Source organism: Lichenostomus cassidix, chromosome 3 (assembly GCF_008360975.1).
Source record: "Lichenostomus cassidix isolate B80296 chromosome 3, HeHo_3.0, whole genome shotgun sequence".
Lineage (NCBI taxonomy): Eukaryota > Metazoa > Chordata > Aves > Passeriformes > Meliphagidae > Lichenostomus > Lichenostomus cassidix.
In genome coordinates, this window is record NC_139483.1 from 5,159,147 (window position 1) to 5,172,795 (window position 13,649).

At 45.2% G+C, this 13,649-nt stretch overlaps 2 protein-coding genes across 18 annotated transcripts in view; one reads left to right on the plus strand and one right to left on the minus strand.

Moving 5' to 3' along the window:
• Positions 1–12,429, plus strand: part of EML6 (EMAP like 6) — a 93,543-nt gene extending 81,114 nt beyond the window's left edge. For 6 of the 9 annotated variants that reach the window (XM_085054149.1, XM_085054152.1, XM_085054150.1 and 3 more), the window contains 12 exons: positions 1,032–1,052; positions 1,410–1,583; positions 2,273–2,481; positions 2,937–3,094; positions 3,720–3,834; positions 4,340–4,528; positions 5,603–5,775; positions 6,490–6,652; positions 7,128–7,231; positions 8,288–8,441; positions 8,636–8,736; positions 9,800–12,429. In XM_085054149.1, coding sequence (XP_084910275.1) covers positions 1,032–1,052; positions 1,410–1,583; positions 2,273–2,481; positions 2,937–3,094; positions 3,720–3,834; positions 4,340–4,528; positions 5,603–5,775; positions 6,490–6,652; positions 7,128–7,231; positions 8,288–8,441; positions 8,636–8,736; positions 9,800–9,824 — 1,586 coding nt within the window. In that variant the 3' untranslated portion in view covers positions 9,825–12,429. Of the gene's footprint in view, positions 1–1,031; positions 1,053–1,409; positions 1,584–2,272; positions 2,482–2,936; positions 3,095–3,719; positions 3,835–4,339; positions 4,529–5,602; positions 5,776–6,489; positions 6,653–7,127; positions 7,232–8,287; positions 8,442–8,635; positions 8,737–9,799 lie in introns of those variants that run through there. The other 3 variants (XM_085054154.1, XM_085054155.1, XM_085054156.1) reach the window with 2 other exon arrangements.
• RTN4 (reticulon 4) overlaps positions 12,330–13,649 on the minus strand; it is a 42,076-nt gene continuing 40,756 nt past the window's right edge. For all 9 annotated transcript variants that reach the window (XM_085054160.1, XM_085054157.1, XM_085054158.1 and 6 more), the window contains one exon: positions 12,330–13,405. In XM_085054160.1, coding sequence (XP_084910286.1) covers positions 13,363–13,405 — 43 coding nt within the window. In that variant the 3' untranslated portion in view covers positions 12,330–13,362. The remainder of the gene's footprint in view (positions 13,406–13,649) is intronic.

The window sequence follows — 13,649 nt, forward strand, 5'->3', positions numbered from 1 at the left end:
ATCTCTGATTGTCATTGGATTTTGGAGTTAATTGTAGTGTAATCATATTTCAAAAGGGAAGCTTTGATAAACTGCCTAATCATCTCAATAATCTGATTTATAGAATTCTGTCTTTCCTTCCTGTATCCAAGTCACTGTTTAGCAGTGAGAATATGCTGAGGATCATTTCCTCTGCAGAAGTGCAGGAGCTGTACAGAAAAGGCCAGAGACAGAGCAAGATCTCAGCAGAAGTTATGACACATATGAGGGGACAGCTGAGAAGCCACATGTATTTGTGTGTTTATGGGGACATGGAGAGTCCTGTCAGATTCCCTGGGACCTTGTGCAGGAGTAAACATTGCAGGGGGAATGCAGGATGAGTTGTGCCAAGCCTTGAGAAGGATCTGCTGCCTTTCAGCTTAATGCTGGAATAATTTACTCAATGGAAGAGAGCAGGGTCAGAGCTGCTCCTCAGACCATTGTGGAAGGAGAATGGAATCCATAACTTAAGGACAGGAGTCACTTAACAGGGGGCAGGAAATGGTAGTGATGAACACCTTGACACTCTGCTGCCTGTACTGAGCATGGTCACTTCAGCTGGAATGTGGAGGGAGCATCCAAACCTGCACGTGGAGTCAGAGCTGTGCAAAATGCTGATTTCTGTGACATGGAAAAGGCTGAAGGCTCTTTTCCCCGGCCCCAGGAGATCAGTGGTTCTGAGTTTGGTTGATACTTTATGCAACTACAGAGTCACTTCACTTTTGAATTTTTGAAACATGCATGTCTTTAGCATTTCTTTTAAATACCACTTTTAAAACTTAAAAGTACTAAATATTGTTGCAATATTTGTGTATAAAAACCAGTATACCCAAAAAAGTTCAACAATATTCCTGCTTATTTGTTTTGTTGATTTAATCCATATCCATTTCCAAGTTTTTAATTTTGTTTTCCTTCTGGTGCTGATGCTGGCACTTTGGCACGAGACACATGACTTATTTCACCTATTGTTTTCCTTTGGTGCTTCCTCATTTGCCATTGCTCTCACAATGCAGGTGACATGACAGAATTCCCAGGTAAGGCTGATTTGTTTGTGAATTTAGCAGAGTCCTGTGCAAGTTCCATGTTGCCTCGTTGTATCTGTGTGAACCATGGATACAAGTGAAACATCTGCAGGCAATTTCTTTTGCATGAGGCTCTTCATAAATGTTTTGTTCTTTTAGAACTTGTCTGGCTTCATGGACTACAATGATTCCCCCCCCTGTGTTTTGCAAGCTATTTTGATTTCTCTTTGTTTTCCAGTAGTGCTAATCTTCAAACAAATCCAACCCCCCAACTAATGTCTGTTCAGGTCAAATGTTCTTGAGAAATGTTTGGTTTGCCCTGAAGCTTTTCGGAATTAATTCTCTTTTAATGCCTCTCTCTGCCCACAGGTACAACCCCCACAATTCATATATGGGATGCCATGAGCAAGCAAACCCTTTCCATGCTGCGCTGCTTCCACACCAAAGGGGTCAATTATGTGAACTTCAGTGCCACTGGCAAACTTCTGGTGTCAGTGGGGATTGACCCAGAGCACACCATCACGGTGTGGAGGTGGCAGGAAGGTAAAAACCAGGGGGAAATTGTGTTACTGCAGCCTAACAGAGCTGTGCACAGTGATTTGCTTTGACTTTCCAGTCTTTGCACTAGATTTGTGTCCTTACTTTGAGCATCCCAGCTCCATAAACACCAAAATCAGCTAAAGGAGATGGCAAAGGGCTAGAAAATATGAATAAGATATGTTTTAAACATCTGTCTTAAGTGACAATTAAGGAAAGGATGTTGTTTCATATAGAATTACATGAAATTAAGGAAAATAATTTTCTTTCCTAAAACACTTGAAATTCTATGCTGGAGGTAGGCCCTTGGGAAGTAATTGCCAGAAAAGAATTATCTTTGGAATTGGTGGAGGGGAGAGGAAAAGTGTCTCAGCTCATTAGTGTGTCCCTGTGCATTTTTCGCCAGATGATATCCAACATTTCTGTGCTATTTCACTGACCCAGGAGACAGATTGTGCTATGAAGGCCTTAAATCTGCATTTCCTAAATCTGTGGGATGCAATGGAATAACCAGAGACCTTGGGGGTTACATTTAGCTGTTTGCTACACTAAATAGTGTTGGGATTTGCAGCTTTCAGCATGTGGGACACAGATCTCTAATCCAATACCAGCTCAATTTATTTGATAAAATTGTATCAGAGCTTCATTTGTCAGGTAAATTCAGCTTTATTTTTATCCTTTCCTCATTCAACCAGGGGCTAAAGTTGCCAGCAGGGGAGGACACCTGGAGAGGATCTTCGTTGTCGAGTTCCGCCCAGACTCTGACACCCAGTTTGTGTCTGTGGGGGTCAAACACATGAAGTTCTGGACCTTGGCTGGCAGCGCTTTGCTCTACAAAAAAGGAGTCATTGGTTCCATGGAAGATGCCAAAATGCAAACCATGCTTTCTGTTGCCTTCGGAGCAGTGAGTTCAGATCAGCTGCTGTAGGATTTTAGGTTACAAGCGTATTAAACCCACAAGTGTCAGTTTTCTTGGCTGAGATCCAGCCCGGTGGGGACAGTGCTTGGTAGTGAAATGTGGATTTAAAACCTCTACCCCTTGAGATCCTTCCCTAAATTTCCTGAGCACAGTTGGATGAATGTCTTCTGTTAAGTTCTGTGCATGCCTACTGCCCTTTAAACGCAGTATTTAAAGAAATTACTGGTTATTTAGCACTTTGCTGTTTAACGTAAAAAACCATAATCTGTTATTTAGTGTATAACTTTTTCTGCTAATGGTATTTGGCGTGACTCATGCCAGTGATACAACCAGTGGTGAGGTCATTAAGGACTTTTAGATTTAATTTAAAGAATTTTATTTGAAGCTCAGCGAAAATGCTGAGTGTCTGTTGTATCAGAGATAGCTGCTGTCTGTTGCAGAACAACCTCACGTTCACCGGTGCCATAAACGGAGATGTCTACGTGTGGAAGGACCATTTCCTGGTCAGGCTGGTGGCCAAAGCTCACACAGGACCAGTGTTCACCATGTACACCACTCTGCGGGATGGGCTCATTGTCACCGGAGGGAAGGAGAGGCCGTAAGACACACAACCTTCCTCAAGTGCCCAGCTTTTGTCTCTCTTGTGTGCTTTTTGTTTTAATTGTCTATCCAGCACCCCTGAGAGATGTGGTCTCTCTGCTGTAGCAGCTTCACTCTCAATTTTGCATAACCTGCCCAGGTGCCTCAGTAAGTGAAGGACTAAAGGAGGACACTGGAGGGTCCCAGACACGCACATTATGTTCCAAGGACGCTTTGAACCTCTTAGGGATTGATCCAAACACCTGGATAAGCTCCTTGTTGCTTGAGCTTCTGTCATAAGTGGGGTTTTCTTCATTTGTTAATTCTGTCAAACTACAGACAGCTTCTCCCAGTGGAGATACTGCAGGTCTTGGACTTAACACAAGTAACATATTTGCCAAGTGACAGAGATTTGAGATAAGTGACAGCAACAGTTTGGTTTGTACAAATTATGGTGCTGTTTAAAACATGAAGTGTGAACGCATTTAATTTTTTGTTATCTGCTTCCCGTTGCACCACAGAGAAGTGTCTTTATATAGAGTGGAAGGTGGTTTGATGTATGTTTTGTGATTTAAGCAGAAAAATCCTGGTGGGGTTTCCATATGTGAAGGAGCCGTGCAGGTAACAGCAGGCGTTCTTTGCAGCACGAAGGAGGGGGGAGCAGTGAAGCTGTGGGACCAGGAGATGAAGAGGTGCCGAGCCTTCCAGCTGGAGACCGGGCAGCTCATCGAGTGCGTGCGCTCCGTGTGCCGCGGCAAGGTGAGGAGCCTCCCGTGCCTCCGGGGGGAGCCTGCGGGCAGGAGAGGCACAGCTCAGCTGCTTTCCCGAGGCACAGCAGAGCACAGCTGCTAGTTGTTCTTTAAAGTCACAAAACCTCCACCGAGAGACCTCGAGTTTTGGTAAAGTGGAATGCAGTAGAAATAGCAGAGTACTTTGAGTTGCTGCAGTCACTCTTGCACCTGTTCAAATTGTAAATGAAGAGGAGCACCTGGTGCTGCACAGGATGGGACCTGTCCAGCCCAGAGCTCCAGGGATGGTCTCTATTTCACTTTGCCCAGGAATCTGACATATTCCTTGCTAACACCACCACTGAGGAATGTTGCTTTATATTTCCACACAAGTAGCCATTAACCAATTCCAAACTTGATCCGTTTATGCATTTTCTAAGTGTTTGCCAAGGAAGCTCTGGCAGTTCAAACCAGGGCAGTATGTTACTGTTAAAATGACAACCTCTCTCCACTCTTTTCATTTGGGCTACAAACAGGGGAAAATCTTAGTGGGAACGAAAGATGGAGAAATCCTTGAAGTAGGAGAAAAAAATGCTGCTTCAAACTTGTTGATTGACTGTCACATGGAAGGGGAGATCTGGGGCTTGGCAACTCACCCCTCCAAAGACATATTTATCTCTGCAAGCAACGATGGAACAGCTAGGATATGGGACCTGTCGGACAAAGTGAGTGTTGTAAATGCAGAAGTGTGGGATTAGAAACAAACATGTTATCCAAGCATCTGTTTTTCCAGTTGTGCCTTTGAGCAGTCCTGGAATGTGAGCAGGGTTTTGCTTCTGTCCTGAGCAGGGTTTGGTCCTGTTTTGCCCCAGTTCTTTCCTTGCCAGGAGTGCAAAGATGAGTCCTTGGCACAGCAGTGATGCTGGGCTGTCCCACAGGAGGCACTCCCAGAGGAATGTAGGGATTCAGCAGCACACCTGTGCCCATGGAGTGCCTCCTGTTGGGCATTGCTTATTCTGGTCTAAAGCTGCAGGCTGGGGGATCAAGGAAGCATTTTAATTGCACATTGCCAGTCTGGGTGACACAGACTGTGCTGTCACACACACACAGCCCCTGCCCATCATTCTGTCTTCCTGGCAGGCACAGCTCCCTCCTCTTCAGAGCCTTCCTTTGGAACTCAGCTTGTTGCCTCAGGGGTTTTTTCCAAGCCAAATTGACTAACAGCAACCATTTTTAACAACAACAAATAAAACATTGAGGGGAAAAAACAAAAAAAACCACCAGAAAGGTTTCTGCTTATTTTGGCCAAGATAAACCTTTTCAAAAGGTTGTTAACTGAGCCAACAGGGAGAATTTTAAATGAGGGAAACAAATATATTATAAATACAACCAGCTAGGTGAAAATGCAAGAGCTTTCTAGGGTGTTTTCACATATCTAATGAAAGGGGAAAGCTCTGTGCCAATCAGCAGTTGTTGAAGCTGTCAAAGTCACCTTTGAAACAAATTAGGAAATAGATTTTTCAGCTCTTTCTGCTAAATAGTCCTTTTTCTCTTGTGAAACTGGATGTCACTCTATAAAATAATGCAAACATGAACCTCCCATCTGAATCACATCTCTATTTTGAAGCCTGCTTTGTGACATATGCCTGGTGGGATGCGAGTCTCAGTATGACATTTCGGGTTTATGTTTAGAGGAAAACAGAGACAATTTGTTTTTCATTAAAAGGGTTTTATACTTCGTGTTTGGAAGCTTTCCTTGTGCTGGGGGAGGTGTGAGCCTGTTGCATGTGTCCCCACAGAAGCTGGTGAACAAGGTGAGCCTGGGGCACCCTGCACGCTGCGCTGCCTACAGCCCTGACGGTGAGATGGTGGCCATTGGCATGAGGAACGGAGAGTTTGTTGTCCTGCTGGTCAACAGCCTCAAGGTCTGGGGCAAGAAGCGGGACAGGAAGTCTGCAATTCAGGATATCAGGTATGAAGTGCTCAAAATGAGCAGCCCTGGCTCAAGGTGACATCCATCGAGTCCCAAGTGGATTTGCAGAGGTTTTGTAAGTCTGTGTTTGGGGAAACCTGTGTGAGCTCGTGAGGGGCACCGTGGTGGTGCAGCAGTTCAGTTACAGCCCCGCTGCACAGCTGAGATTATGGAAATTCATTTTCCAAATTGCAATTCCTGTTGCTGACTCCCAGAGGGTTAATGTCACTCTGCACACTGTGCTGTGGGTTTGTGTGAGTGCAATATTAACATCAGTTAAGTACAAACAATATAGAACAGAGTCATAGAATGGTCTGGATTGGGAGGGACCTTAAAGTTTATACAGTCCAACCTCCTAGAAGGGCAAGGACACCTTTCGCTATCCCAGGTTTCTCCAAGCCCTGTCCAACCTGGCCTTGGACACTGCCAGGAAGCCAGGGGCAGCCTCTGGGCAGCCTGTGCCAGGGCCTCGCCACCCTCATGGGGAGCAATTCCTTCACAATATCCCATCTAACTCTGCCCTTTGTCAGAGATATCCTCAGTATTCCTCTGCTGTTAAGCATCAAGGTTTGCTTGGGATTCAGTCATGCTGTCAAAAGGAAGTTATTTGTGTTTTCCAGTAAAAAAAGTTACTGTCATGTTAACATGAGAAACAAAAGCAAATCTTGCACCTAAACAGCCAATGACTTCCCCGCTCCGTGTTTTCTTGTCTAGGATCAGCCCAGATAACAGGTTTTTGGCAGTGGGCTCACAAGAACATACTGTGGATTTTTATGATCTCACTCAAGGCACAACCCTAAACCGAATTGGCTACTGCAAGGACATTGCCAGTTTTGTCATACAGATGGACTTCTCTGCAGACAGCAGGTACATCCAGGTATGTCTGGGATAGCCCCAGGAGTGCTTGGATTTATTGTGCCATCATAACAAGATGGAGCTGTGCTGAGGGCAAAGAGTTATCCCGGGTCAATGCAACGGGTACAACAATGAGAAAGAAATTGTGGATTGTAACTATATGAAAGCAGTTCTCCTCCTCTCCAAGGCTGGGATGTGTGTGACAGCTGGGTTAATCTGTGAGATTTCCTTTAGAAATGTTTCTGATTTAGTAAAATGGGGTTGAGATAAAGTATAGAAGTGAGAGAAAACCTGTCAGCTCTGCATGTGAGCACCTCCTTCCTGTAATGGTGTTATTCCCTCACATGGCACATGATGAATTCCAGCTAATGAGGAAAAAAGAGAAATGTTATCCTAGATGTTTAATTCCTGATAAAATCTGGTGAGACTGCTGGAAGTCTTAGAGAAAAGCGTGTATTTCTAGCAGAGTTTCCAGGCTTTTCCTTTCCCACTTTCAGGTATCAACAGGTGCCTACAAGCGTCAAGTTCACGAGGTGCCACTGGGAAAGCAAATCACAGACCCTGCAGTCATAGAGAAAATCACCTGGGCCACGTGGACCAGGTAAAACCTAAGGAGAGTGTGGGGCCAGGGGCCAGAGCTGAGATCCAGTCACGAGGTTTGAGTGAGGAAATGCTGAGATGTCCCCAGGGCCTGGCAAACCTGCGAGTGCATCCAGGCCCTGCTTCCTCAGAGCTCCACCTGACACCCTTGGGAATTTACACACAGTTGTGGCTGTTCAGTGTCCATAGTAATTAGTGCTGCGGTAATTACACCAGGGGCTGTCACAGAGCCACAGTGGCTCATTGCCACTTGTCCCTCACATGGCTCTGGGCCACTCCAGGCTGCCTTGTCCCACATCAGCAAACACCAGCAGCACAGAAGGCCTGGAAATACACACTGATTGTATTAAGGAGTTTGAGTGTCATTAAAATACACTTCCTGATGTGGATGAACACAGGAATCTCCCCCCAGCATTGCAGAACTCTGGCTGTGCTGTTCCTGTGAGAAGTGGGACAGGCCAAAGCAAGAGCTGACAGTGGGTGAGAGTCAGGCAGGCTTAGGAGAAGGTAAATGAGAATCCTCCTACTCTGGCTGCTCTGCTGGCATAAAAATCTGCCCCAAATTCCCTATTTCTGAGGGCTCTTGACAGCTGGTGGGAGTGGAGCAGAAGCCTCTGGCAGTGACTCTGTGGGTAAATGACTGAGGAGCTGAAGCCAAAGGCAGAACACCTATTTCTGAGAAGGAGTTGCCATCCAGACAAGCATTCCCTCATTCAGGATCTCATGGCTAAGGGAATACTGTGGTCAGAAATCCTGGGGGAGCCTCATAGAGACCAGAGCTGCACAGGGTGCTGGTGTAGAATGATGCCAGTGGTTTCATGGAAAATAAACCTAAGGATTTATGGATGGAGATTGCTTAAGAATCACACAAACATGATGTGTTAGTGTGACAGTCTCTGTGATGAGTTCAGGGCAATCATTTAGAGGGGACAATTTTATTTTAAGGGAAGCAATTTTTTTATTATTGGGCTGTGGTGGCTCTGCACCCTGTGCAAGAGCAGCAGCGAGTTAACTCTTATGGGTCTAATGCATTTTATTTACCTTGATTTTGGAACAGCATTCTTGGAGATGAAGTCATTGGGATCTGGCCACGAAATGCAGATAAAGCAGATGTCAACTGTGCCTGTGTGACCCACGCTGGCCTCAATATAGTGACGGGAGATGACTTTGGGCTGGTGAAGCTGTTTGACTTCCCATGCACGGAGAAATTTGTAAGTGCCTGTTTTATTTTCACCTGAGCAGCTTGTGCTATTCCCAAACCTCAGCGCTCAATTCTACAGCATCCAAACAGCACAGTCCATCCATGGGCAGCTGCCAGGGAGCGAAAAGGCCTCAGGGTTGGGATGGCTGTGGGCACAGAGCTTTGCCTCGTGCCACCCCTGAGCTGCTGTCCCCTGTCCCACAGGCCAAACACAAGCGGTACTTTGGGCACTCGGCGCATGTCACCAACATCCGCTTCTCGCACGACGACAAGTTCGTGGTGAGCACCGGAGGGGACGACTGCAGGTAACAGGGCTGGGCACGGGGCTGGGCACAAGGCACAGGAGCAACACACCGACAGACACCCACACAGAGCCACAGACACACAGACAGGGACACACAGACACATAGAGACAGAGACAGTGACAGACAGAGGGAGACAGACACACAGAAACACACAGGGTCACCCACACAGAGCTAAACCCACCCACCCACACACACAAGTATCACACAGAGACACCACAAACACACAAACACCACACACACAAAGGCAGATTCCCACATAGACACACACACACAAACATCTCACACACTCAGACACCACACATACACTCAGACACCCCCTGCACACAAAGATGCAAATTCACACACACAGACACCATACACAGACACACAAGCATCATGCATCACCCACACAGAGATTGACACAGATACCCCTCACACAGACACCCTTGCACACACACGGACATACAGTGTACACACACAGTGCAGACATGGATACACACAGTGCACATGCACAGACACAGAGCACACACACTGCAGATACAAAGGGCACACACAGATACATTTGCACACACACATATAGACATACACTGATAGACACAGATACTCAGCACATACAGACACACACACAATAGACACACAGTCACATGGTGCACACATGTGCTGCACGTACACAGTACAGACACAGTGACAGTGCCCACACACACAGGCTGACACTGCACACAGCCACACACACATAGAGTGGGCACACACTGCACACACACTTGCATGAAGAGCACACACACATATGTGCAGTGCAGACACAGCCACAGAAAGACACATTCACAGGGCACACGTGACACACAGAGGTGCACACACACTGCACAGACATGCAGTGTGCACACAGTGCTCACATTGCATAGACTGCAGGCATGCACATGTGCAGTGCACACACATTGCCCACATATACACACACATAGAGCAGCAGTGCACACACAGTGTATTTCACACACGTGCTCACAGTCTGTATTTCACACACACACAGTGTTTGCTCCTGGCTCCTGTCAGGCAGTGCCAAAGGCTGATCCCTGTTCTCCCTCCTCCACAGTGTGTTTGTGTGGCGCTGCCTCTGAGGAGCCTCTGGCTGCTGCTGTCCTGCACTGGCCGGGACAGCTGGAAATGCCCCTCTGGCTGCAGGAATCCCAGCCCTGCTGCAGGCTGACATTTCAGATCACTCATCCCAACTAACCAAGAGGGAATGGGAGCTGGCGTTGGAAAGCCCAATGCCCTTGCAAAGGAAGCTGAGGTTTGAAGGGTAACCTGGGGGCATCCCAAAGGGATGAACAGTTCACTCACAAAGCTGCTTTTGCCTAATACTGTGTTGTTCAAACCATGACTAAAAAGGGAAGATAATGCTGACAAAATGCTGGGCCCTTTAATTTCCAAATTTGTGGCTTGAACAAAAGTCAAAAAGGGGGTGGGTTTTAACCAAACCTGCTTCAAACTCAAATTTGGTGCACTCAGTAAAGCTGGGAGCATTTAACAAGCAGGCTGGGGGTGGGGGGGAAAGGTCAACCTTCAGCTTTCATTAATTGAAGGAGCAAAGTATCCTTTTTTTTTTTTTTAGTCCATTTTATTTTTAAATATATATATTTGGCAGAATTTTCTATCCATGAAGTGCCTTGGAATAATTTTCTAGTAGTTTGGGCTGCAGCCTTGCCTCCCCACCTGCTTTCCACACACGGTGCTATGACTCTCACCCAGAGGGCTAAACCATTCACACCTTTTCCAGCTGGGTACTTACATTATCCCTGTTTTCTGCTTTGGGTTTTTAATACCTTCACAAGTGAATTCCCAACTGTTTCCAACAGCAAACGGCTCTGTGCTGTCAGAAGGTCAAAGTGATGGCATTCCAGCTCCTGGGCAGCTGCTCCCGCAGCCAGCAGTGCAAGCTGAACTCCAACAGTGAGTGAGAGGAGAGGGTTTGGACAGACGTGGTTAAAGACACTTTAACACCAATACTGAGGGAGTCATTCCCCAAGTGTTCCTGCATGCTCCCCATTTCTGGGAAAATGTGCTTTACACTCCTACAGGCAGTGGCCAGCCAGAATCTTGGCCTGGTTGGAAAGCCTCCATGAATCCCTATTTCCTGTTCTGGAGGGGCGTCCTAAGCCTCACTAAAGGAATCCCTGGAATGTCACTATAGGAGGGCTGTGTGTATCCTCCAGCCAGTCGATGCTGCTGGTAAGCAGAACATAAATCCCTGGTATCAGGAAATGCAGGCTGGTTTTCGGGAAAGCTTATCCTGGCTGCCTCTGGGCTCCTCCCCCCATCCCTGCTTCTCCCTCACCCCCCACAGCCCCTTGTCCTGGCCTGGGGGACAGCTGAGAGCCAAGCAGAGCTGCCTCTGGGGTGAAGTGGAACCATGGACAGATATTCCCAAAAGGCAACTCAAGCCCTTCACTATTTGTTAAAACATTTTGTCAAAACCAAAAACTCAAGGGACAAAGTTTAGGAAAGAATAGCAAATATGGGCAATGTCAAAATAGGCATTTAAGATATTTAAATTCTGGGCATGGAACAACATCCATATTTTGAAATTACCTTTCTTAATTAAAATAAATAAAGGCTAAAATAAAACATTTAGACTTACATTTAGTCTCTGAAAAGCCATAGTGCTTTAGAGTCCCAGTTCAGGACAATAGGATTTTGAACTCTGGCACCTTCCTGCCAGTCCATTTCTGCTGCCCACTGCATTGAAAAGTAGCAAAAACATCCCATTAAAGGAGTGGATTCCTGTCTGTGTTTAACACACAAAGTGCTTCAGCAACCTCAAAGAATCACCTTTTTTTTTTTTACAACTGAATTTATTAATGCCTTATATGACTATACAGCAGAGCAGTTTGTCAGATACACAGTACAAGTCCCTATGCAGTCTTTTTTTAAAGAAACCTTTGGGATCAATTCCTGTTCTGTCAGGTGGTGACATCAGTGAGCACCTCTGCCTGTGTTGTAACCACTCATGTTTGCCTTCCTTCCACGTTGATTGTATCCCAAATAAAACCAGTTGCGTGGCAGAATGAATTAACAGTGATGTGAGAAATATCTTCAAGCAATAGTGTCTGTCAGGAAAACACTTACTTACGGTTTGTATGTTTCTATGGTCTGGCTTCCTGTATAAAATGCTCAGAAGTAATGCTGTATTTTACTGTAAACTGAAATATTAATGCATGAATTTATATTTTTCAATGGTCGAGATGCCATTCATTTAAAATTTGCATCTCAAATAAATTTGTACACAAGTTTTCAGTGTCCAGCTCTTAAATCAGAATCAACACATTGATCTGGAAAGATAATTGGGACTTATTATTTCTTTCAAACTTGAAAATGGCATCAACCACTCCTGTCTCAAAAATCCAAGAATCCGACACCCTCTGGAGCTCCCTGGGCCAGGGGAGCTGAGCTGGCCCTGGGCAACCTCCTTGCCACTGCAGAGAGAAAAGGGACTGTGACAAACGCACGCAGCACCACTCGCTACTCGGACACTACTGCCACCACCATGGACAATGGATATTTATCACAATGAACTTAAAATAAACACAAATATATTAAACTTGCCTCAAGAAAGCCAAATACCATTATTATTTTATGTCTATAAGCTTTATTGATACTTGGGGTTTCAGGGTTGGTTTTTTTTTTTTGCTTTTTTGTTGGGATTTTTTTTTTTACATTTCACAATGCATTCCACAGACTTAGTTCAGTACAGCTCAAACTGCAAGTGTATAAATTTTCACTTATCATTTCTTGCATAACAGGACAGGGCTTTAAGTTTCCAAACAACATTTGCAGCATTAGATACTCGGTCCACAGATTATCAGAGTCTGAGAGCTGGAGAATTATTTGCTCAAGATCAACTACTTTACGTTTGTGCAACAAAGTGGATGCTGTAATTTTCTTTTACTCTAGGTGGAGGTTCTTTGTTCATTTCTCTTTTGTTGTTTCCAACAGATGCCAGTGTTTACAGAGAATTTTTAGTTTCTCAAGCTTATGTGCTCTGGAGCTCATCCAGGCCTCAGTCAGTTCTCTGAAGTACAAAGCACTGTGGAGCAGCTGAAAGATCTAAGCTTTGTGAAACACATATATATATATATATTGGCAATTGATAAAACAATAAAATCACAATACAGCTATACTCATACCAAAAAGGCAAGATTTTTCAAAACTTGCTAAACTGGTATATTCTTCTAAAACATCTCATTTTAGAAAATCTGCATCAATCTACACAGACCATACACAGTGCACAAACTGGGAAGTGTTCTCCTCTGCCCCACCTGCTCTACACCTCCAGAACGCAGCAGGAACTACCTCTGATGAAGCAAATGTACAGCTGTCTCAGTCGTTTGTATTAGCCAGTGCTGCACACAGGATAAGGAAAGATGATTAGTTTTAGATCCATACATAGCAGCTTACAATACTTAAGATGATGAAACACATGGCAGTCAAAACAGTTATTTTTCCTCAAACACTGCGTTGCTAAAAAATAAAGATCTGTGAAATTGCACTGCAATGTCAAGGGGTTTGCTATTCCCTGACCCTCCCCGTGTGAATCCAATGAGTATTTTTCCCCCTTTAAAGAAGAACTTCCTATTGATAAGTTGCTTCAGGCTTTTTTTATTCAGTTTTGCGCTTCAACCCAGGGATCTTTGCTTGGATCCTGCAAGAGGAAGAAGGAAAAAAATAGCATTTGAGTAAGAGACAAAACAGACAAGGTGTACACAGTCTTTAGAAACAGCAGCACATGAAAAGAACCCTCACAACAGACAGCTTTATACTCGGAGCCCAGTGAAACTGCTCAACTCCCCATCCCCCCCTCAACTGCACCTGGTGAGGGGCTCAGGTGTCACTAATGGGTTGAAATCACACAGATTTCCATTAGAAATAATACAGGCTCACTTCAA